The following is a 25,379-nucleotide window of genomic DNA, read 5'->3' as shown; positions in this document are numbered from 1 at the left end:
GGGAAAGGCGGGGCGAGCGCCTCAGCGGGGCGGGGCCCCGCGGCGGAGTGACGGGGCAGGCAGCCAGCGGGCGAGGCGCGCGGGCGGGGCGGGGCGCCGCGGCGGCCAATGGAGAGCGGCGCGCGGCCCGGAGCGGACGCCTCAAAGCCTCGGGGCGCGCAGCTGACCCGCGCGGGTGCGCGGAGGAGCTGGTTGGCGGAGCGGCAGCCGGCCGAGGGAAGGGCGGCGGGCGGCGCGGGCAAGCCGGGGCGCGCTCCCCGGATGGGTCGCGCGGCGCCCTGAGGGCTGCGGGAGGGGGCGCCGCCGCCGCCCCCCAGCGATGGTGCCGCGGGGCGCCGACCCGCGCGCGCCCCTGCCCGCCGCCCTGCAGCTGGGGCTCAGCCTGCTGCACGCGCTGCTGTGCGCCGGCCTCTTCCTCTTCGCGTACCTGCAGCTCTGGCTGCTCTTCTGCTACCGGGAGAAGCGGCTGAGCTACCGCAGCGTCGGCCTCTTCCTCGGCCTGCTCTGGGCGGCGCTGCGCACCGTCCTCTTCGCCGCGTGCCTGCAGGCCGCGCTGCGCGCCGGCCCGCTGCGCCTGCAGCCCCTGCCCCGCTGGCTGCTCTTCTGCTTCCCCGTCTGCCTCCTCTTCGCCACCGTCTGCCTGCTCAACCTCTACCTGGCCGAGGTAAGGGGCGGGCGGGGCGGGCGCCCTTGCGGCGGTTCCGACTTCCAGGCGATGTCTGGCGCGCGCACGCCACCCGGGCTCGCCCCCCTCGTGCCGCCTTTCTCGGCTGCCGTTTGCCCCGTTCCGGGGCATCCGCGGAAGCCTTGGACGCGCCCTCCCCGCCCCGGCGAGGCAGACCGCCTGCGAGCCCCGTAGGCTTTGGCTCCCTCCAGGGGGCCAGCGGGGCGTTAGCGTGGGCCGAGGCAGGCCTGGGACCTGCCCGCCCAGCCCCGCGCGCGTTTTTCTCTCGAGGGGGGAAGCTGCGGAGGGCAGCGGCGGCCCGGGATGCTCAGCCGGAGGAGCCTCTGCCGGCAGCCATGACGTCACCGCGCCCGCCCGCTGCTCATCTCTGCCCCCTCCGCGGTATTACTCCTCTGCAAATAACAGGTCGGTCTTTGTGCAAGAGTCCGCCCCCCCCCCCCCCCCGCAGCCTCTCTCCGTCGTTTGACTTGTCTTCAGTTGCGGAATAGCCCTGTCACTGCGGCATCTCAGGAGGCGAGCGGGTCAAACCATGGTGTGGGTTTTTTGTGGCTGCTGGATTGATTTCCTCCCTCCGCCCCACCGTGGTCTCCGTCGCTGGCTTTCAGCCCCTGACATCAGCCTTCCTCAGCCTGGTGCCCGCCAGGTATGTTGGGCTCCAGATTCCGTTCTCCCCAACCAGCATTCCCATTAGCTGTGCCGTCTGGGGATAGTGGAAGTTGGAATCCAGCACATCTGGGGGGCACCTGGTTGGGGGAGGCTGCTTTAAGAAGCCTTTTAAGCTGTGCTTACGGCTTCTACTAGGCTCTCCTTCATGCACGGTTGCAAGGTTGGGTATCCTTTCGACATCTTGTATTGCAATCCTGTGCGTGTTTAGTGGGAAGTAAGTCATGCTGTGTTCCCTGGCTTTTACTCCTAAGCAAGTTTTGCAGCCTTAGACGCGCATGTTCTCTTCCTATTTCAGTTCGTCACTCTTCTGCTGGACGCGATGGGATGGTCTTTCTTCAGCAATGCAGTCATTTCCACCTCCTTAAATGTCACTTTCTCGCAGTTGTTGGGGGTTGTCTGACGGGTCTTGAGCAAACCTGCAGGCAAACATCTCCCTTGTGCTGCAAAACTGTCTTGTCACTTACGGTGCTGTGTCAACAATGATTTAATTCTCCCAGGGACCAGGGCTGTTCACGTGATAAGCACCAGCGAGCCGCTGTTCTCAGTCTTAAAAATAAGTACAGATTGCTCAGAGCTTTTTTTTAACCTCTCTGGGGATAGGTATGAGGGATTGATGTGGGAGTAATCATCTTTAGGCTGCGATCCTGTTGCACATGGGAGTAAACCCCGTTGAGCATTGTGGAGCTCAACATCTGAGGAGACGCACGTAGGATTGGATTGCCAATTACCCTACCTGCTAATAGGGGTGGGCAGGCAGCATCCATATGCATTCTGTAGCCTTAACAAAAGCTAGCAAAGCAATGAGATGTCTTGCTGCAGCTGATCCACTGACTCCTTGGCAGTGCTGTAAGCAAAACAACATTTAAGATAATGTCACCAGATCTGAACGCTGGGAGAGAGTAGTGGCTAAGGGTGCAATTTTTTGCATGCTTAGACACAAAAAAATTCCTACAACTCCCAGCATCCCTCAAACAGCATAGCTGGCTAGGGAATGCTGGGAGTTGTAGGACTTTGTTTCTCTCTAAACAGGCATAGGATTGGGCCCTACGAGTCTTGGTTATTGGAGGGCTGTCTAAGTTCAGCCTTTTTCCCAATACTGGGACTCAAGGCGGCTTTAAAACATTAAAATTTGTACAATTAAAACCTATACATAGAAGTATGTAAAAGTTTAAAATATAATTAAATTGTCAATACTATTAAAATTGTATAAAATAATCAAAACGTTAAAAGACAACAAGAAATATAGTATCCATCCGTCATATTCTCACAGGTCCAGACTAGCTATCCCCAAAGGCCTGCCGGAACAAAAACGTTCTTACATGCCTGCGAAAGCCTATCAAGGAGGGTGCCACTCTCGCCTTCCTGGGAAGGGAGTTCCAGAGCCTTGGGGCAGCCACCAAGAAGGCCCTGTCCCACGTTCCCACCAGGCATGCCTGTGATGGTGGCAGGACAGCGAGAAGGGCCTCCCCTGAAGATCTCAGGGCACGAGTAGGCTCATAGGGGAGAATACGGTCTTTCAGATAACCGGGACCCGAGCTGTATAGGTATTGGGCAACGCTTGCTTTTTCTGTACCTTGATTCTCCATCTGTAAAGTGGAGCAAATGGAAGGCTACCTTTGGAGAGTAATAAAGATAATGAGAAGGGCCTTTATCTCATTGTAGGTCCACACGGTAGGACTTGGGGTTGCCACTAGTGGCAGAACTGGGGTGCCATTAAGGGACCTCACCCATGGGGTCAGAGGGAGAACATCCAATGGAATGTGCCCCTTGCTAATAAGCTGGCGTGCCTTTATTAGATTTTCAAGCTCAGGGCCCCAAAGTATCTTTAGCCAGCAGCTGCTTGCATGCTAAGAGTTATTTTATTAACAACCTAGTGTTAATTCTATTGAAGCAGAAGGTAGGGAGACTCCTTTGGTCTGCAACTTTTTAGCATTTAACCTCCTCCCTCCATAGTTCTTGCCAGGCCCAGTTACATATCAATACTATAAATCAGTGAAATTGATTCTCTCCCCAACCCCAAAAGGCAGTTGAAATGAACCGGTCTTGCACATGCCGATTGCCGATCTTGTTTCTGCTGTGATATGTTTTTTTTTTTTTGTAGGGGAGAAGTCCCCCCCAAGTGTGGGGCAGCCTCCGGGCTCCGTGTATCTAGAAATGTCATAACATGGTCCATGGGTAGCATTGGGGGAAAGCTCTTTAGTTTAGTGATGGAGGACATGCTTCACACCTTGGATGGCTCCTTTAGAGTTCTTTCTGAAACCTGGAATGGATTCACTGCCCCACTGACATCAGAGCCATCAGCCTCCACTGGGTTCTATCTCTGGGGAACTGGCTTTGGAAAGATTTTCTTTTTTCCTCTGCCTGAGATACCAGAGAGCTGCTACCAGTAAGAGGAGACAATACCAGGCTAAACAGGCCACTGGTCTGACTTCATGTAAGACAACTTCATGTTATGATCTTCTGAGACTGTTCTTGGTACCTGCCAACTTTGGAGTGTCTCTGTATAACAACAAACTGAATGCAGGTTAAATTTGGGGTTTACAGAGGGGCAGCCACGCTGGTCTATTATGGCAGAAACAGCAAAGAGTCTTGTGGCACCTTAAAGACTACCCAATTTATTCTGCCATAAACTTTCGTGGACTATAGCCCACTTCATCAGATGCATGGGGGAATACGGAGAGCTTTGGGGTTATGCCAAAAGTGACAATCACAGTATTAACGGCACTGTGAATGACCATGGTTAATAGTGCGATGGTCACTTTCTGCATTTAATTTTCTTCTGGCTTCATTGTTTATGATTCTCCCATGCACACCCACCCACCACCACAATAGGTATTGCATATAACCCTGAAGCTCTCCATAATCCCTAGAGAGCTTCAGCGATGGGGCAATATAGAAATGTAATTAAAAATAATAGTACATCTGATGAAGTCAGCTGTAGTCCACAAAAGCTTATGGCAGAATAAATTGGGTAGTCTTTAAGGTGCCACAAGACTCTTAGTTAAAGCTGGAGCGTAGGTGTGCCTCCTTGGAGATCACCACATGGCATGAAATGCTCTGTCCTTCCCCAGATTGGTTAGGTCCAAGCTGTTGTGCTTTGGAGATAACAACCCTACCTTCCCAGTAGCTCGAGTTATATATCCTGTGAAGCATGGGATATACTTGTGTAAACCAAATTCCTTGAGCAGAGGCATTAAGGTGAGTCGCTCCTGGAAGCTGCAAACGAGGATGTCCCAGTTCTATTAAAAACTGTAAAAACACTGTAAAAAAGCCTTTTTAATGGCCCATTGCCTAATTCTTTGAGGAAGATTTAAAAAAACAAGGAAGGCACACAAATAGCGCAATCCGATGATGACCTGATATCAGGGTGACTCCCTTTTATTTCATTCGATTGCATTCCTGCTTTTACACGGTGTTCCTCCTTCCTTGAGAGGTGGGAAGTTCTGGGCAACTTCTGCAGTGTCATTTTCCTTGGGAGGAGAGAGTGCATGGAGATCTAGAGAGCAACTGATAAACCAGAGTTGTTGCCCCCAAGCAGAATTGCTTAGAACCAGCCAATCTAGGAAAGAGCAGAGAGCATTTTATGCCCCTTGGAAGAAGAGCCTTCCTTAGCCTAGTGCCCTCAGCTGTGTTGGGCTACAACCCCACAGTGTCGGTGGCAGTAGGCCTGTGTACGCCAGTTGCTGGGGAGCAGGTGGGTGCTGTTGAACCCGTGCGCTACTTGGGGGTTCCCCACAGGCAGCTGGTATGGACAGAATGCTGGACGGGGTGGGCCTTGGTCTGATCCAGCATAACTGTTATGTTCTTAAGAGCACGATCCTATGGATGCTTAGACAGGAAAAAAAAGCCCTACAGTTCCCAGCATTCCCCAGTCAGCGTATTATGGGGCCTGGGGACGTGCACACAGCTTTCCTAATTGTGCAGAGAGTTCTACTGATGTTCAAGCGGATGTCAATACATGACAGAGGTGTACAGAATTATGTATGGAGAAAGTGGATAGGGAGACACTCTTCTCCCCCTCACATACTAGAACCCAGTGAGGGTCATCCATGAAGCTGATTGGTGGAAGATTCAGGACAGATAAAAGGAAGGACCTCTTCACACAATGCCTAGTCAAACTATGGGATTCGCTACCACAGGGTGTAGGGATGGCCACCAACTTGGATGGCTTTAAAAGGTGGTTGGGCAAATTCCTGGAGGAAAAGGCTATCAATGGCCACTGGTCCTGATGGCTATATGCCACCTCCAGTACCAGAGGCAGTATGCCTATACGCACCAGTGGCTGGGGAACATGGGTGGGAGGGTGCTGTTGCACTCATGGGTTTCCCAGAGGCAGCGGGTTGGCCACTGTATGGATGGAATGCTGGACTGGATGGACCTTTGGTTTGATCCAGTGTGGCACTTCTTATATTCTAACCCTGATCATCCCCAGCTAGCAAGTCCAGCACATCTGGAGGGCCCCAGGTTGAGGGCAGTTGTCCTAAGAATGTTGTCTTGCACTCCAAATTTAAACTGCATTCAGTTCATTTACAAGTAAAGAGAGTGATTTGTATTATAGGGGCGCAGCAGCTAGTGATAATAGTACTCACTTAATCTCAGTGAAGCATCAGTCCTACCTGGTCAGTTTAGACTAATTCAGGCCCCTTGCTGACTAATTGATCAAAGTTGATATTGCTAAGTTAGGATTAATGAACGAGGAGAAATGACTTCAGGTTTGTAGGATCTTCTTATTTAACTGGAGCTGTGGGCTTTTCTACATGAGGCTGTTAATCCGCTGTATCTACTTTCCATTTTGTCGCAGAATCGAGATCCAAGCACTACAGACAGAGCATTTCTTTTGCTGCTTTTCTGTTACATATCCTCTAGGTGGAACTGTGGTATAGCGCAAATACACAAGCAGAAAAGCATTTTCTTTCACTTTCACAAACAATACCACATTTTCACTGCTCTAAAAAAAACTTGCCGAAAGTCCTAGTTAGATAAGAAGCAAAACTGGAGGGTCGTGATGTTGTCTAAAGAACCTGTAAATAACTGTGGGTAGGGAATGAGAAGCATGCACAATAAATGCCTCATTTAGAAAGCTCTCAGGGATCTGCCAGCTAGAGTCAGCTGTCAAAGGGGCAACTGGGTGCCACAGTGATCTGTGCCCCCGTGAGCTGTATACTGTTGTGGCATGCCTACACAATTACACATTTGCACATTGAGTTACTACACAGAGTGTAATGTCAGAACCTAAAAAATCAGGGAAATACTGGTTGCGTGCACCCAATTAATATTCCCATCTCTAAGATAAGGAAGGCTGGGACTAATGAGTCACCCAAAGCTAATCCTGTGCATGGTTACTCACAAATAAAGCCCAGCGTGGTCATGTTTGCTGTGGGATCTTGAAGTCCCCTGCCTTGAAGCAATACTATCCATGTACGTCAGGCCCCCAGATCAAGTTAACCCAATCCATACTAAAACAGTGCTCCAATCAGGAATGAATGCAGTGCCTGCATAGCACGTAACTGTAGTGTGACTAGGTTTCTTGAACCACATGCTGTGACATGCACATAGAGCATAGTCGTGGAAATGGGTGTAAAGCCACAGCATCCTAGCAATGAATGTACCCCCATTTTGCAGGTGGGGATACCAAACCCAAGAGCTTTGTGGCCTGAAATGTCAGTGCATCTGCCAGGCAATTATTAGGTGGAAACCACCAGTGCTCGAAGCAACCGGCACAGCCTTTCTAGAGCAGTCTTAAGCAAAAACAGAACACCACAGCTGGAAAATGGGCACTTAAATGCATGCAGAGCAGAAAGCTTTGCAACGTGCGCAGTGCCCCGCCTTTTGCACTTGTTCCGCCACCACCACCTCTAGCCTCCTTTTCTAAAGCACCAGATCGGCATTCTCACATACCCCTTTCAGCTATTCAGTGTTTCTTTATTACATTTACATCCCACCTTTCCTCCAAGGAGCCCCAGGCAGTGTACGTGATCCTCCTCCTCTCCATTTTATCCTCACAACGACAACTGTGCTGGGAGGTAGGTTGGGCCGAGTGTCACCCAGTGAGCTTCATGGATGAGTGGGGACAAGAACGTAAGCTGCACTGGGTTCCTTGCAAGAGGAAAGAAGGCAGGATATAAATGCAGTAAATAAATAAATGAAGTTTACTGTGTCCAGTTTAAGAAGGATGCAGACAAACTGGAGAGGGTTCAGAGGAGGGCAACAAAGATGATCAGGGGACTGGAAACAAAGCCCTATGAGGAGAGACTGAAAGAACTGGGCATGTTTAGCCTTGAGAAGAGAAGACTGAGGGAGATAGGATAGCGCTCTTCAAGTCCTTGAAAGGTTGTCACAGAGAGGAAGGCCAGGATCTCTTCTCGATCATCCCAGAGTGCAGGACACGGAATAATGGGCTCAAGTGACAGGAAGCCAGATTCCATCTGAACATCAGGAAAAACTTCCTGGCTGTTAGAGCAATACAACAATGGACCCAATTCCCTAGGGAGGTGGTGGGCTCTCCTGCACTGGAGGCCTTCAAGACGAGACTGGACAGCCATTTGTCAGGGATGCTCTGACTTGGATTCCTGCATTGAGCAGGGGGTTGGACTCGATGGCCTTGTAGGCCCCTTCCAACCCTACTATTCTATGATTCTATGAAATAGAACACACAGTAAATAAATAGAACTCGCATCTCCCCAGTCCCATGCTGTAGCCACTGTACCGCACTGCGCCTTCTCTTTGATCTTCTTTTTCAACATGATCTCATGTATAGGCATAGCAGGAAGTGTGTGTGTGACAGGTGTGTTTCAGGTACAGAAGAAGGGGAATCCAGGCTTTGAAAGGGGCAGCGGGGGGAGGGGGGAGGCTCTCTGCTGATCGGTTTTCTCTGAGGGAGGTTATATTGCAGCCCCATTGGAACTCTGCAGCTGGGGGCAGTTTAGGGTGCCTGGTTAGTGAGTAGGTTTCTGGGGCTAGGACCAAAAGAGCAGAGAGGTGGGGTGAGGGGAAAAAGCAACCCCCCCCCCCGATGCAATGGCTTGGCTCACCAGGTGGAATTGGAGTAGTTGTAGGGGGCCAGCAGGAGCAGGGCACTGACAGTGGTAGAGGCAGCACCGAACAGGCCCCAAACATCTTTCCGCGTTCCATTTGGACAAATACAGTGACTGGATTGGCTGTTTGTGCCACCCCCTATTTAAGAAGCTCAAAGCATATTTTGTGAATGATAGACCCAAGAGGTGGTCATTGCAGGCACAGCAAATGGTCTACACCAGGCTTTAACCTATAAAGCCTTACACAGCTTGGGACCACAATATCTGATGGAATGCCTCTCCTGACAAAAACTTACCCGGACGCTACGATGGACACCTGGGGGCCTTCCTCCAAGTGCCTCCTTTGAGGGAGGCACAGAAGGAGGCAACAAGGGAAAGGACCTTCTCAGTGGTGGCCCCCCGATTGTACCATTGAGGCCTGCCTGGTGCTGACACTGTCATCTTTTCGGTGCCGGGTTTCTACTCCCAGGCAATTAATGGCATATGATGGAGCATTTATGTCGGCATTGAAACAATTTCAGTTAAGATACTAGACCTGATAAAGTCTAGTATCTTAATTGAAATTGTTTCAGCTGTTTACATTGTTTCAAATTTTGCATGTTGACATTTTTGTACTGTGTCTTACTTTCTTGCATTTCTGGTTTCTAATTTTTGTGAACTGCCCAGAGAGCTTCAGCTACTGGGTGGTACAGAAATGAGATGATGGTGATGTAAGATCTCTTGGTGCCAGGCCGCTGCCAACTTCCGGTCTCCAAAAACCAGAAATTGAGCATCCACCAGCCTTCCCCAAACCAGGCACCCTGCAGATGTGCAACTCCAGTATCCGCCAGCCAGCATTTTTAGCAGACAGCCTCTTTAGCAGCGCAGGCAGCTTCTGTGAAGAGTGTAGGTGATTCTCCCCTTTGCATGCATGTAGCTTCGGTGGGCTCAGCCACAAATGACAGCAGCTGAATCTGGAGTTCTTGCAAAAGGCCTCTTGTAAGACTGTCCAGAAGGGAAGGTGATGTGGTGGTCTTTATTAATAATAAAACGTTCCAGTTCTTAATATGACACAGTATTGCTCCAGATGCATTCAGCCATTCAGCCATTCATGGAGGAGCCTACAACATGCTTTCAAGGGTATGAAACACTACTGTCGTTCCAGGGTAACAGAAAAATCTTTCCTAGACTGTAAATAATGGGGTCTCAGTTGTTTTTAACAGTTCTGTGAGCCACTTTGAGAGGTTGCATATACCCGTGAAACAATTTTGTAGAGGTTTTAAATTAAAGAAGAGAATATGTATAACTCCCTCAGGATAAGAACCGGGGACTGGTCATTATGAATTGACTGGCAGTAGGTTTAGGACTGACAAGGAGTGCTTCTTCACAGGGGAGGCTGGTAGCTCTGATGTTGGGGGGGTGAATCTGCTCTGGGTTTCAGTCAGAATTCTAAAGGAGCTCTCCAAGGTGCTCCGACCCACTGACAGCAGAGCTGGCAGCCTTTGCTGCTCCTGAGCCCTCAGGGCAGGAAGGAGTGGGGTGCGGGAGAAACCCCTGTGACCTGAAAGACTTCTCTTCTCTCAACAGGTTATCTTCAAGGTCAAGTGTGCAGCTGAATTCAACAAGTACAAGTAAGTATTATCTGGGGCTGTGTATTGTACTAGATGGGTCAACCTAACCTTCACTTGCAGATTCAAATTTGCCCCTGGTGAGTGGATGGGGCCAATAACAAGGAAAGCTTTAAGGCGGGAGCGACAAACCTATTTCAGCCTGGGAGCCAAAGGGCGTTACCTTGGTGCAACCCCCAGTGACTTGAAGCACTTGGTAACGCTCCACAGCAGCTCAGGCTTCCTTGCCCACGAATGTCTTCTAGGAGAAACGTGACTGTCGCTTTTGCTTCCTGTTTCTATTGCAGGGTTGCAGGTAACATGGCTTTCGGAGCAAGCCTGCTCTGGCCGTTCTAAGCATAAGAACCAGAGGCAGCTGGGTCAGATGGTGCTCAACTCAAAATTGGTGTGCCTGGGGGAGTGAGTGTGTGTGTGTGTGTGTGTGTGTGTGAGAGAGAGAGATTTTTTCTTCCACAATATTGATGGCTCTTAAACTTGTTTGCTTTTTAAAAACCTTGTGCAGCAGCCTTCCCCAACCTGCTGCCCTCCTAATGTGTTTGGCCTACAACTCCCAGCATCATCCAGCTGTCCCTCCACCCCCCACCCACCCCGTGGCTAAAGCCTTCACACATATTAAGGGGAAGGTGAGGGAATTGGCAACTTGTGACACATTAATGGCGAGATATAAACCTGAAGATGTTCAGAGAAAGAAATTAACCAGGAATATGAAAGAGATGAGGCTAACGGCAAAGAACAAAAAATGTCTTTGGAAGGCCCTGCTTAATACCGGCTTTATGTCTTTGTTTCCAGGGCCCTCTTGTACATGGGCTCCATATTCACCAGTCTCCTCTTCATCTTTGTGAACTTGACGTGCGCATTGTTAGCCCATGACGATGTGCCAGAGGATCAGCTGAGGTGGACGGTTTTCACCCGGGCTCTGATTAACGACAGTCTCTTCATTCTCGGTGCCGTCTTGCTAGGATGTTGTATGTGCAAACTGTCCAAAATGTCTTCTGCAAATGTTTACCTTGAGTCCAAGGTAAGGGAACACATGTTTCTGCATTACGATCTTCAGATTCTGAGTAGGCAGCGTCAGGCAGCTGGACTCCAGGTTCTGGGAAAGTTTGTGTGTGTTTCCTCAGGAGGGACCCTGGGTTCTGTTTGAGACTTGGAGTAAAACCATTTGCTTGTCCAGTGTTGAGTAAAAATTCAACTCTGAGATGTGGCTTTCCATTTTTAAAACGAGTTCTTGTTGTCCGGATACAAAATGGCTTGGAAGTGGGCATGCGATACTTGCATTTATTTTTATTTCATGCTTATGATTTCTACTCCGTGTTTCATCCTGACTACTCCGTGTTTCTACTCTGACTTGGATTCCTGCAGTGAGCAGGGGGTTGGACTCGATGGCCTTGAGGGCCCCTTCCAACTCTACTATTCTATGATTCTATGATCCCTGAAAGGGTACCCAGAGCAGCCTCCAGGCTAAAACGCAGACAGACAGTAGGGCCAGAGTAGATCCAGACCTGGATCAGGTCCCCCCACCCACTAGATGTTGTGGTTTCTACCTTTTCAGTCCCATTACAGAATCTGTAAGCCCTTGGACTCTGGAATGGAGACAAAAATATCTGAAATGCTGGACTGAGGCCATGCTGTTGTGTTCCTGATGTCCTTCTGAATAGGCCTTGGAATCTGCTGCTGCCTCTGCAATTGAAGGCTTTGGAAGGGCAGACAATTCATCCTCTCCCTCAACCTTTAAAGCCCCCAAAGAGGAAGCCACAGCCTCTCTCCCATCCCCTGGAATCAGACCTGTAAATAGCTGATTGCCTGTAGGAAGGGAAATTTTGCCTCCAGGTGTCGAAGCAACAGAGCTCCCATAAACTGAGATGTTGTATGTGTTAGGGAACTTTATGATCTGGAGGTATGCCTGGGCAGATGGGCTAGTAAACACTAATTATTCATTCACAGCATTTTTATACCGCCTTCCAGTGGAAAAAAGGCTCCCATAGATAAGAAACAAGACCATCCCTGCCCTCAGGCTTACAGTGTAAAAGACAGGACACAAAAGGAAAGGGGATGCGGAAGGAGGAGGGAAAAAGCAAATCCAGGCACTAGGTTCACTGGGGGGTTGCATAACTACTTTATGGAATAGTAACTTTTTTGAAGTCCCTTTCCTCCCGCCGCCCCCCATACATGCACACACCTGGACCTGTTGTCACAGCAAAATCGAGGAAACCATAAAAGAGGTCCAAATTCATGTTTCAGGATTCTGTTCCTAAATGTATATAAATATCAGTGGCGCTGAGATGCCTTTGTGCTAACTGTGAGGAATTGATGGTTTGATCGAAATCCATATGTGAAATTCTGCTTTTGTTTGCACAGTTATTCTGTCTTGTTCTCCTTACCCTAAAAGGTTGCCTCTCCTTAGCCCTTAAAGGCTGCTTTTAAGGGCACCATCTTTAAAGATGACCTGAAAATAATTTAATAGCAATAAAATTAACACACTTTCTGTTTTAAGAAAAAAGGACAGAAGAAGCTGTGGGAAAACATGGGTGGATTCCAAGTGGAGGACATTGTCTTCTAGATGCCCACAAAGATCTGTGAATGAGGCAGGGCAATGGCATGATAAAACCCTTGCCTGGAGGCACCCTTCGCTTGCTCAGTGGCTGTGGGATACAGACTGTTGGAAGGGAAAGAAGGAAATCTGGGGTGGGGAGATGGAATGGGGAATTCTGGAAATCTGGATAGGCCAAGACTGGCTGGAATCCTGAACAGGACCACTCGACACTGCAACATTTTGTTACAGATCCTACTTGTTTCTTTGATGAGCCAGCATTCCTGTCTCCTCCTTGTCAACAGTGTGCAGCATCTCCTATCCCTGTGAGGTTCTTCTACAGCCATAGCCTTTCATTTTAGCCTTTTAGCTTCGTTGCCGGGGGTGGGGGGCACCCCTCCTCCACCTACCCTTCGCTCAGGTTGCTTTGCCTTCCCCTTAACCATTTTGCCCCAATGCTCCATGCCCCTTGCCTTCCCTTCCCCTTGTACAACTTCTCCCATGGGTTTTTCCCCCCAGCTAAACTATCAACTCCCTACGCCAACATTCCCAACCTGGTGCCCTCCAAATGTTTTGGACTACAGCTCCCAGTTTTCCAGACCATTGGCCATGCTGGCTGGGGCTGATGGGAGTTGAAGTCTAAAGAAGTCTGGCGGGTGACAGGTTGGGCAAGACTGTGCTACTCTTAGAGAAGCTTGTTTGTGAAAATTTAGTTGTCATGGAATGTTCATAAACATTCTGCTGAGGCATCACAGCAGTGCAGCCAGTCACTGCCAAAGGCTACATAAACTGGGCTTGGTACAGTCAGTGTAGATTGCTGCTGGGCCTGTGTGTGTGTGTGTGTGTGTGTGTGCGCGCGCGCACGTGCATGCGCATGCGCATGCATGCACACACGCACTCATGCATGCTGAGTTAATGGCAGCTGCTGTTTCTTATTTGCCTTTGGCAGCAGCTTTCTCCTTGCGGGGGGAATGAGTTGCCAGATAGATTCACCATAACAAGCAGATTTCCATATTGAGGCAGTTTCTAGTGGCATGTGAAAAGTGCAAGTTTTGCTTGTGTTGAAGGAGTTGAATGCTCTCCTTGCTGCAAAAGAGGATCGGGCAGGCAACTGCCAGAAGCCCAGTAGCCATGTTCACAGGTCTCTACAGTGGCTTATTACAACCAGGATGCACCTACTAACCCCAGTAGAATAATGATGCTGTTAAACAGCAAACTCTTTATGACGGTTATTTATTTATTAATATTAATAATAATATTTGTATTAATCTGATTTATTCTTCAGTGAACAGAGTGCTTTTACAGTCTTATCCTCAAACATCCTGTGCAATGAATCATGGTGATTCCCATTTCATAGATAGGAAACTGAGGTGGAGGAAGTCCTGCTGTAGAAAATGATAATCCCTGTGGAGGGATATGAACTTGAGTCCAATGGCACAGTCCATATCCTTTCTCAGCCATGATTATTTCCCTCAGTGGAGCTTCTCGCTGCTTTTTTATAAGATTTAGTGTGTTTGTGAATATTCTATTGCTGGCAGCTTCATTCCCTCACCGGAATGTCTGTGACTGTTCCATGACATTGCAGTCGCTCAGTCTGCTCTCAGAATCGAGTGTCTGTTTGCGAAAGAACAGTCAGAATGAAGCACCACGGAGTGCACTGCATGGACTAAGAAGCAGAGATTATTTATAGAGCACCGTCAATATGCATGGTGTTTTACAAACTAGTATAAGCAAGAACAGACCATTCTCTGCCCCCAAGGAGCATACAGCCTAAATTTAATCAGCCTGGGAGCCAGCAGAAAGAGTATGAAAATATAGGGAGGGGTTGCATTTAGTGAATGCAGTTGTGTATCATGGCAGAGCTGGCCCAAGACATTTTGCTGCCCAAGGCAGAGCAGCAAACTGCGCTGCCACCCCCCAAGTCAAGGTGAGTATTACCTGAAGCCAGCCACGCTCTCTTGAGACAAGAGACAGAAAATCCCACAGGCCCCTCTCCCCATCCCCAGCAGTAAAAGTACCGTAACAAATCAAAGAGCAAATAGTTTGCTGCCTTTTCATGGCACCCACAAACTGCTGCCTGAGGCTGCACCCTCACTCTGCATAACGGTACAGCAGGCCCTGTATCTCGGTTGGGAATGAGGTCATGGGGCAGGTGGGGTGAGCCAAAAGGTTTCAAGGGGAATGTAGGTAGGGAAGAATTTGAAGGAAGAGTGAAAATGTACATATCTCTCTTCCTGTGAGACATAAGGGGGCAGCAAGGGAAAGGAGACACCGGCCTTCTCCAATCTGGTGCCCTCCAGTTGTGCTGGAAGGCAGCCCCCATGATTTCCAGCCAGCATGGCCAGTACAGAGTCATTTAAGAGCAGGAAAGTTTGGAGCAGATGTGGCTGGAAGAGTTGGAGCAGTGAAGTTCATCAGGCAGGGATATGTTTGGAGACGTCCATGCAGAAAGATGGGGCAAGGCTGCGGGAAGCTTCGAAGGACCAGGTGCCTGTCCCATGCCAAAGCCCTGGCTGGTTTTATATCAGGCTGGCATGGTCCAGTCCGTCTGCAGTGTCATTTCTTCTTTCCACTAGAGGGCTGGCAAGAACCATCCCCCCAACCTTGAGGCTGATGGACTGAGAGGCGCCTGTCCCATCACATCCAATCCTTTGTGGGTTCATGAACTTGATGTGCTCCAATATTTAAAACCTGGGTTGTTGGGTTTTGGGGTTTTTTTTAAGGTGGCTATTCTGGGTCAGTTTTCTTGTGCATGGTTTACCCAGCATAAAACAACCACTTAAAGGGAAAGATCTGTGTACCAGTCTATTGTATTTTTAATGCCCCACGTGTGTCCTTTTTTAAAACTAGGGCACATCTGTCTGCCAAGCTCTCCTTGTGGGTTCTGTCGTCATCCTCTTGTACTCTTCAAGGGCCTTCTATAACTTGGTGGCAGTGGCAATCTCTCCAGACCGTGTGCCCAGTCCGTTCAACTATGGCTGGGATAACCTTTCAGATAAGGTGAGGAAGGCTTCTTGAACCCGAGGATGTCAGGTTTCCCTGAAGGTGCAGAAAGTTCTGCAGCAAGTTGGCGCGTGGGCAGCCTGGCCACCCCATTTCCCTCTTTTGTACCCCTGCCGAGGGTGGAAATAGGGGGGAGCGCTGAGAGGAGGAGCCATAGTGGGGGGATCATAAGGAGGCGCCCCAGTGGGACCCGCCTGTCCTAGAGAGCATCTCTGACATGAGCATATGAAGCTGCCTTAGCCAGAGTTGGTCTGTGGAGAAGACCATCGGCGGCTACCAATCACAACAGCTGTGTCTCACTTAAACTAGGGGTTGTCAAACCTTTTTCAGCCTGAGGGCTGGATTCAGTTTTGGGGCAGCTCTCAGGGGCTGCATTCCACTGGTAGGCGGGGCCAAAGGCCAAAGGGGCGGGGCCAAAATGCCAAAAATACCCGCCTATTTAAACATAAAGCTCTGACTGTCAGTAACAAAGCCCCAAGAGCGGCATTTCAGCCTCCTAGAATGGGGAAAAAACTGCACAAAAGCTGGGAAGCCACCAAATGCCCAGTGGCTGGGGAGGAAGTGGGTGGGCCCAGGGCATGGGGGGTGGCCCTCTGGGAACCTGAGGGGGCCCAATCTGGCCACCACGTTGGCATGGGGTTCTCTGGCCCTGACTTAAAGGATCAGAAGCAGTATGCCTCTGAATAGCAGTTGCTGGGAACTGCAAGCGGGAGGGTGCTGTTGTGTTCATGTCCTGCCTGTGAGCTTCCCAGAGGCATCTGGTTGGGCCACTGTGAAAAACTGGATGCTGGACTGGACAAGCCTTTGGTCTGATCGAGCATGGCTCTTAGATTCTTACCTTGCAGTTCTCTGGGGTATCCCCCAGCCTTCCTATCCCAGATAGTCCTTCTGACACGAGATGCTAGGGGTTGAATGGGAGACCTTCTAAATGCCAAGCGTGTGCCTGGCCTCTGAGTTACAGGGGCCTTCCCCCAAAATGGAAGGTGGCAGCCCCAGAACTTTCCTGCATGCTCATATCTGCTGGATGGGGCTCATTTCCTATGACCACTGAGCCCCGGCCTTTCTTGGCCTTTTAAGGTTAGAACCAGTGCTTTAATGGAGCCAAAAAAACAACTGGAAGCTAATGCAGCAAACCCTTCTGTAAGAGCGCAATCCTATGGCTGCTAGAATGTGGCTAGATGGCCCTAGGATTGTTTGGTTTTTGGGAACCAACCTCAGAGCCAGCGCCCTGAGGTCAACCACTTCCCCGCCCCTGCCACCTCATAGGCGGCGCAGTTTGTCCCCAGCTCTGCGCTCAGAAGAGCAGCACAGAGTGGGGGGAAAGGGGGCATTCCTGGGGGCAGGGAGGAGTGGGGACGGTGGAAGCATTGTTGTGATGCTTTCTATGTGCCATCCGGCCCCCCACCCCAAATCGCTCCAGCTAGGCAGCTGAAATTGGCCATCTAGCCAGTAATGCAGGGTGGCCAGAGCGCAGAGAAGATACCCTCCGCGCTCCACCCGCCCTGCATCGGGTAGGCTTTCGCCTCCAAGTTCAGAGGTGGCCACCTATCTCTCCCCACCACCACCACCATTGGGCTGTTCCTTAAATGACTGTATTCTGGCTGGGGATTTCTTCTTGTGTGTGAACCTATGGGTTTCTGCTGTTTTTATGTGTCTTGGGCCCTACAGCTCCCAGCATTCCACAGCCAGCATGCTGGCTGTTGTAGGACTTTCTTCTGTCTAAACATAAGATTGCGCCCTTAATGTATAATGTGTGTTAGTTTGAGATACAAGCTGTCTCAGGCACATGCTATAAAGGCAAGGTATACATAGACTTCTGAAATACAAGGGGGTCTATGGTGGGAGATAGTCTGCAGCTGCAACAACAGCCAAAGAGCTGTCTTCAAGGGCAGCCCCACTCACAGTGCATTAAAGTAGTCTATCTTAAAGATTACTTTCTTGCCCGCAAGCTTCATCTCTTGGACTTGAGCACTTACCCTGTTTCTGCAGGTTCGAGGGGAGGAAGTCAGCAGTGAAGAGTACGTGGTCTTCGGGGTGGTGCTTTTCCTCTGGGAGTTCGTTCCAACCGTGTTTGTGGTCCTGTTTTTCCGGGCACAGCGGCTGGCACAGAATCTGGTATGGTGCAGTGAGAGTTGTATGGTCAACTGCTTTTCTATTTAAGAACAAAGCAAATGCCCAAAGCTGTGAAGAAAAATTTAAAACGAAATTAAAATACAAGAGAAATTGTCTTCTTTTTTTAAGGAACACCTAGACATAAAACTAGCCCTAGTATATTGCATGCTTGAATAAAATTCTGTCTTGTATGAAAAACTGTACAAAGATATTGCCCCTCATTGGGGGACTACTCTGGGGGTGGGAAGAAAGTAGATCTCCAGATGTTTGGGACTTCAGCTCCCGAAGCCCCTGCCAGCATGGGCAATGGTCAGGAATGCTGGGAGTTGAAGTCCCAAACATCTGGAGATCTACTTTTTGCCCCTGGAGTACGGCATGATTCTGGCACCATGGGATTGATTTGCCACAGAGCTGATATCCTAATATGCAATGCTGAGGTCATGTGGTGCTGAAGGAAGGAAAACATGAGGGTTATATACATGGCTCTTAGGATACTGTCCTTAAAAAAAATTTTTTTTTAAATTGCGCCCCATATAAACTATATACATTTACATGATTTTTCATTTTGCTCATTCCTGCTCCGTATGGGGAGGGGCATAGAGCTGTATAACTTCGACTTCCAGTGATCCGCAGGGCAGAGTTTCAGTGCTCTGGGGAAGGGTGATGGCTTTTCCAGAGATCTGAGGACAGTTCAGAAGGGGCGGTTCGTGCCGTGAGCAGCTACTCATGCCCCGCTTATGCCTCTAGGAAGCAGGCTTTGCAGGGCCCCTTTTAATTCTTGATCTGAAATTATTTCTTGAAATCGAGGCAAAATTTGCCTAACATGAGCATCAATCACTTGTTCAAAAACCCCAGGAACATGCAAGGCAAGAATAGGGCTAGTTTGGATGTAACGCTAGCATAGTCAAATACAGCCTTCCCCAACCTGGCGCCCTCCTGATGTGTTGGACTACAACTCCCATCATCCCCCTGCTAGCCAAGGAATTATGGAAGTTGTAGTCTAACATATCTGGAGGGCACCGGGCTGGGGAAAGCTGCTCTAGCGTTGAGAAAACGAACCTAGGGGATGGGAACAGTGTTCTCCGCACAGTGTAGAGCCCTAATTTTGTCTACCATCGATGTTTTGGTCTGGGAAGGGTGTGGGGGGCATCATCTCTCCCCCTCTGGAGATGCAGTGTTGGGTGGAAGCCTGCTCGCCAGAGCCTGGCTGACCCCTTGCCACAGCGAGTACGGGCAAGCGATATTGCTAAGCCCTGGAGTTGGCCATAGAGGTAACGTGACATTTGGGTGGAGTTTTTTTGTATTTATTCCAAATAGATATTGTCTCGATCGCTCATGACGCTCCTCCATATGATATGGACATGACTCACAAACTTGTGTGGCTTCCTACTCTCTCTCTTGTTTAGCACTAGTGTGTGAACTGCATGAAGGGGATGGCATGTGATTATGGAGACACCCACGTGCAAATTCTTCACTGCAGACAGCCTGTGGCAGTGGGTGGACATTTGGGGGAGAGGCCAGCCGTGTAGCCCCACTCCTGGTAATCACATGATGCCCTGGTAATCACATGATGCCCCCTTCATGCGATTCACATATGAAAGGAGCTATAGATTGCTGTGACTTCTGGATTGGCGGCTGATTGGAGAATAAGTGCTATCAGCCAGAATCTAAACCATCATTTGAAGGGGTTTCAGTTTCTGGTTTGGGCAGCGAACAGCACAACCACTGTTTGCCGCTTTGGGTGTTACAGCAAACCATAGTACGTGCTAAACAGAAAATGGAGACCAACGGCGAGAGAGAGAGAGGAGGAGGACAGAGGGCTTCACTTGTTTTCTGATGATCGAAACCATGCTTTTGAGTCCTTGCAGTACGATACATCACTGCTTCTTAAAGAAACAAGCCACAGAGGAAAAGGAGGACCTGGGGAAAGGCGAGGCAGAAGCAGACTCTATTTTAGTCGATCTAATCTACCGAGTGTGGTTGGAAGCTTCTTCAGGCCTCCGCAGAGCTGCCCCGTATGCTCTTGACATAGGCTGCTGAGTTGCCCTGCACAGGAGTGCCACATCTGAAAGCGTGGCTTTCAGCAGCTTCTTTTTCACTCTGCCTCCCCTCCCGTGTATCTTAAGGACTCCGTAACGGCCTGCCTCAAGCAAGAGCTGGTTTCTCTTTTGCTCAAAGTGATGCTGTATAAAACATAGGAGGTGGTACTTTGTAATGGCTTGGATGTACTTTTAACAGATGTGATTCTATGCCTTTCCTAAAACCATAGTGGAAACATAGGTTGGCGGACCCAAAAGATCTTCCTCTTCTCCCCATCCCAATCCAAGCCCTCTCCTCTGCAATCCATCTCTCTCTATTTTGTTCAACGACGACCGCTCTTGACCCAACAGGCACCAGCAGGAATGATCAACAGCCACAGTTACAGCTCACGGGCCTACTTCTTTGACAATCCAAGACGGTACGACAGCGACGATGACCTCCCAAGGCTCGGTGGAGGAAGGTAGGGAGGTTGGTTGAAGTGGGCAGGAATGTGAGAACAGGGATAAGCAGGCTTCAGGGTTGTGAGTCCTACTCAGTCAGTGGGGTGGTGAATCCGCTCTGGGTTTTAGTCAAAACTCTGAAGGAGCTATCCTTGGATAGAGTTAAGAGTTCTGACTAAAACCCGGAGCGGATTCACCACCCCACTGACATCAGAGCCACCAGCCTCCACTGTGGTCCTACTTTGGGCCTACTAGAGCCTCAAGATCCACCAACCGGCACCTGCTTGGTGCAAAGATCGTACACTTAGAACTTAAAAATTCTGAGCTTGGGGCTTTGTTTTGAATACCAGAACTGAACAGAGCTTACAGTCCCGCCACCCAAAAGTCTATTCCTGGTTAAACACACCCCCAGCTTCATTTTGGAGTCACTTTGTTGCTGCTGTGGTTAAATAATTGGCAGTCAGACTCTTGTCGATCTATTGCAAGTCATCCAGATCTGCTGAGAGATCCAGATCTATCTTCTGTCCACTCCTGACTTAGGATATTAGAAGGATTTTCTTTTGGCATCACAGTTAAAAGTATTATGGATATCTAAGCAACATGTGCATTCATCTGGCACATCAGAATGCTCGAAGCATTTCAAATTATCTCCATAATCCATTCAAAACCCCTCTAAGAAGGAGAAGAACAAGCCAGTTTTTAGAGTTATCACCATGTTTCAGATCTGGAGCTTAGGCTGATAGTGACTTCCTTCCCTATGCGCTAATGACTGAGGGGCAAGTTGAACCAGAGACTTGATGATGACAACAGTGTACTGGGCCACCTGACTTCTCCCCCCACACACACTATAATCTCTGTAGAGGTTCCCAACTGTAGAGGTTCCGCACAGATAATGGCTTAAAAGGGCCCCGCTGGACCCAACACCCCAACCACTGCACCACACTGGCTCCCGTTGTGGTGCCTCCTGCAGTAACTTGGCAGGATGCAGACAAATAACGCTCCCTACCAAAATCACTCTGTTGTGCAAATCAAACGCTAGTATAATAGCTTATAATCAAATGCTAGGTGAAAGCATGTGCATAAGTGAGAGCATGTGCTGTTGAAATTTGTCAGTCACTCTGGGCAATGTGTGACTTTTTGGAACCGCTCTGTGCACCTAATGAGATTTGTATTTTCTCTCTTCATCTGAACTTCAAGAATGTCCCTTTAATTTTCTTCCCTCTTCGTAGCTTGGCTACTCCCCAAAGTGCTGGATGGTACGGTTCTCTGACGGGGAGCGATAGTTGCAGTATGATTCCTCCCTTGGTTGCACCCCCAATGGATGTTGCTCCACTGCTCTTCACTCATGGAAGCTTGGAGTCAAGAAACCACCACAATGGGCATCTGACGCCACAGAACTGATCGTGGAGTAGCTTTTGGTGAGGGGCTCCAATGAGGTACGAAAAACGTGGCTTTCTGCTGGTTCTTGCAACGCCCACAGTGGTTCCCGTTAACTTTATCAGAATGGGAGTGGAACTCCGCACTCTGGACCACCAGACCAGCTGTGCCCATGATGGAAGCCACAACGATGGAAGCCAGTGAGGCTAAAGCAGCTTCTGGAAGCATTTTTGGGGAGTTGGTTGGTCAGGCCTTCTGGAGGATGTTTGCTTGGCGGCTAAAAGGGGCTTCAGTGAGAGAGCTGGACTGCTGGACAGATGGGTATTTGCACTTTTAACTGAGCGTTTCCAGGGTACAGTTCTCCTTCCCCGTTGTTTTCTTCTCCAACAGCATGAGATAACTGTTCTGGATAACACTTTTAATTGCACATCCATAGCTGGGAAAGTCATTTAGTCTTCCTGCGATGACTGGAGCATCTCTAAATATTTAATGGTGGAAACTTTTTGAGGGGGACGGGGTGGGAGGAATCTCTTTTTCTTTCTTTGGAGAAGGGATGGGGAATGTGTGACCCTCCAGATGTTGTTGGACCGCAAGTCCCATCATCCCTCACTATTGGCTATGCTGGCTAGGGCTGATGGTAGCTGCAGTCCACCAACATCTGGAAGGCCACACCTCTTCCCAACCCGTTTTAGAGTTCATACTTCTAAACGGAAGACCATAACAAAGAACGTTAACGAGTGTGGGACAACCGTATATTCTCACAAGGGTAACTTAACTTGCAGGTGTGTTTTACTTATCTCTCTCTTTATTCTGGGACTATCAAAGCAAACCCCATTGCTGCATGTGTTGCGAAGCCCCGTTGGCCATTTCTGGTTTCAAGGTTTCATTTACAAACAAAAGAACTTGGTTCCCACTCGGGAAAGCAGAACTGGCAATCCGTAGTGTTCTACCGATGGGGTGGATCCATGAGGGCTAGTTGCATGCTTGCCTTGGCTGCTGTGTAGCCGGCTGTGTTGCTTTTCCTGGCCAGCTGCTTGCTTGCTTCCAGGATGGCAGGAAGACCATGTAGAAGCGTATCACTCCTGGATTGCTGAACAACCTCCAAGGAGCATCAGTCTCTGTAACAGAGAAAACAGAGACTGGAGCGGAATGTGAAGCAGAGTTAAGTGAACTTTCTCCTCCTCTCTATTTAGATGGGACCATGGCTATAGGATCAGTGACTGGGGTGGGGGGTGTAATTGTATCTCCCAGAAGCCTTCCAGTTAAGAGAGGGGAAGTCTCCAGCTAAGAGGAAAAATCTGGCAGGAAGTTTCTGTTACATCTCCTCCACACGCAAGTGCGTTTTCTGTTTATAATGATGACAGCCAATGGCTGGGGATGATCGGACTGCAACTCCCATCATTTCCAGCCACTGGCCCTGCAGCTGTGCTCGATTGCACCAGGTTGCAGAAGGCTGGTCTGGGAAGAATGTGAGAAGTTGTGACATTCCTTCACTTTCAGTCTAGAACGGGAACAAGCATTTCGCCCGAGGACGCAGCCATAACTCCGCTGAAGTGTCACAGCTGTGTCTTCCCAAGGCTTCGCAGCAGCCTTGTCCCTTACGCACAGTAGCTGGCCCCTGGTTAACAGTTGAGGGGGTGAGCAGGGAGCCGAGAATTGGAGGGGGAATTGCACTGGAAGCCGTTGTGTGGGTCTCAAACTGGAGAAGCTCCTGCTGAACTTCCAGGGCCTTCTGGGAGCAGTTCTGACAGCTGTGCAGCAGAGGCCAGCAGCTCCGGGAGAATGTGTTGGACCAGGCTGTTTTTCCTCATGGAACCAATATTTCTGGCAGCTGCTCTTGTTGATTCTGGCCGTGTGGGTCCAGAAAGTTGTCTGGCTCCCTTGTGACATAATTATAGATGACCATGTCAAATAGAACTACTTGCTTCCAAAGTGGAACTCTTCTTGAGTCTGTTCCAGCTTGTCTCGTTCAATGCCACCTTCATGTTATGGAAAACTGCTGCTTGAGCAACTGGAGAACTGCCCCAAATCAACGGATGGGGCAGTTAGCAACTGGATCTTGGCTTCAAAAAGAGTACTGATTTTAAAACGTGAATTGAAATTGTTTGTTGGGGGACTGGATGTTTTAAAGAGAACAAGTTTTGGCTCTGATGTGATGTCTTCCCCCCTCCCCCTTCGTAACAGGTGTGTTGCATCTCAGCCTCTGGGGGAAGAACAGCTGTGGGGTAGGACTGAAGGCATCTGGGTTGTGAGTGCTTGAGCTCCCGTGTTTGTTTCCTACCCAAGTGATGCTATTCCCTCGATGGAGGGGGCTTCGGGGGTGAGCCCCTCACTTCTCCGTCTTCCCACCACTGCATACACAAATTCAGAAGCTGCAGAAACATCTCCCTGTGTGGGCGGGGCTATTTAGTGGGAGTTGCTGCTATATAGATTCCTTGATTTGGTTTTCCCATCATGCTTATTGTGACTGCTTTCTTCCCCTCTGCGGATCTTTGTTCCACCGGCGGCTTTGAGAGATGTATAAAGGCTTACCTTATACGCACAACCTTATTGACCCAGAACGAAAGGGATTCCTATTACTGTTTCCGACAGTGAATTCTCAAGTTTTTCATGAGCAAAACATCCAATACATCCACAGTAGTTCATCTGGGAGGGTAACATTTCCCAATTATGAAGCTCAGCCTTCCCCAGCCCAGTGCCTTCCTGCTGGCTGGGGGATGGTGGGAGTTGTAGTCCCAACACATCTGGAGGGCACCAGGCTGGGGAAAGCTGGTGAACCTGCTTCAGTTCTCAAACCTCAAGCTGTTTCATCTCAGCAGGACTCCCGTAAGTTTGTGTTTTCTGGGCCTAATTGCAAGGCACTTCCAATGCCCGGTGCAAATACATGGTTGGACCAGTGAGTCTGCCTCCCCAAACCTGCTGTATGGGAGGAAAAGGAGCAGCAGGTCTTTAATAGGTGTTGTGTTACACCAAATTTCGATCATTCGCTGTATGTCAGCACTCAAGTGGAAATGCTGACCAGTATGCTTCGCTGACAGCATTCAACAATTGTTTGGTTTTTGGAGACGCACAAAATGCGTCAGTATTGATGCGTGAAATTCAACAGTCACATTTCAAGCACCATTTGAGCATAGTATTGGGGTGTCTTGTGGCGTGGGATTGCTCCCAACTGTAATGTATGAACAGAGCCCCCTGTGTGTGTTCACTCCTTTGCTTGTGGGGAAGAACTAGCCAGGGCTTGAACTCTTCACTGCCCTGTACCCCTAAGGCACCAAAGGCAGGTTGAGCTACTCTGCCCCCACCCTGGTTTTCACTTCAGTTTTGCAATGCACACGGAGCACTTTACGTTTGCGTTCTGGGGAGGGAGAGGGTGTTCCATGAAGGGCTACAGGCTCCTTGTCTGACCTTTGCACTGAAATGCATCAACTAAAGATGATCTTCCCCCTCTGAAAGAGCCACCACCAATCGGGGCAGTAAGTTGAGTTGCTTAAAGCACGTGAGTGAGCGAGTGAACAATGAGTGGCAAAAGGTGTGTCTTTTTATTCACCTGGACGGCTCTTCCCATTCTGGAATCCTGACTGTGCAAGAGAGAGCCAGTCGTGTGTTCCACTGAAAACAGTTTATATCAGAATTACTTTTATATCGAGAAACTGCCTTTGTGTGGGTGGTGGTGTTGGGGTCGTGTTGTCTTTGTTTTGCGGGGGGAGAGATGGTATGATTTAGTTGAAGCAATTCGCCAGCTCTCCATCCAGCAACAAGCTGGCTGCAACAGGAGAGCTGCTGCTAACGAATGTACCAAGTTCATTTCTTCACTCAAACTGTAATGCTGTTCTGTTTTGAAATAAAGAGGCTTGTTTTTATCTTGCAAGGCTTGTTTGCAAAGGC

General features: G+C 49.4%; 1 protein-coding gene across 2 annotated transcripts; it reads left to right on the top strand.

Moving 5' to 3' along the window:
- Positions 1-177: 177 nt before the first annotated feature.
- GPR137C (G protein-coupled receptor 137C) lies at positions 178-25,379 on the top strand. Of its 2 annotated transcripts, XM_084834839.1 has the most exons (7): positions 178-664; positions 9,952-9,995; positions 10,782-11,010; positions 15,373-15,522; positions 17,515-17,640; positions 20,028-20,137; positions 21,347-25,379. In XM_084834839.1, the coding sequence occupies exons 1-7, from the start codon at positions 320-322 to the stop codon at positions 21,516-21,518; spliced, it is 1,176 nt and encodes a 391-aa protein (XP_084690965.1). In that variant the 5' UTR covers positions 178-319; the 3' UTR covers positions 21,519-25,379. The 2 variants fall into 2 exon arrangements, with proteins under 2 accessions (XP_084690965.1, XP_084690972.1); XM_084834846.1 differs by lacking the exon at positions 15,373-15,522 and having other exon boundaries at positions 233-664; positions 21,347-25,373.

Source organism: Heloderma suspectum, chromosome 1 (genome assembly GCF_057233095.1).
Source record: "Heloderma suspectum isolate Gila_16-S chromosome 1, 16-S_ref, whole genome shotgun sequence".
NCBI classification, from domain to species: domain Eukaryota; kingdom Metazoa; phylum Chordata; class Lepidosauria; order Squamata; family Helodermatidae; genus Heloderma; species Heloderma suspectum.
The sequence above is the reverse complement of the archived record's forward strand: the minus strand, read 5'-3'. Positions and strand labels throughout refer to the sequence as shown.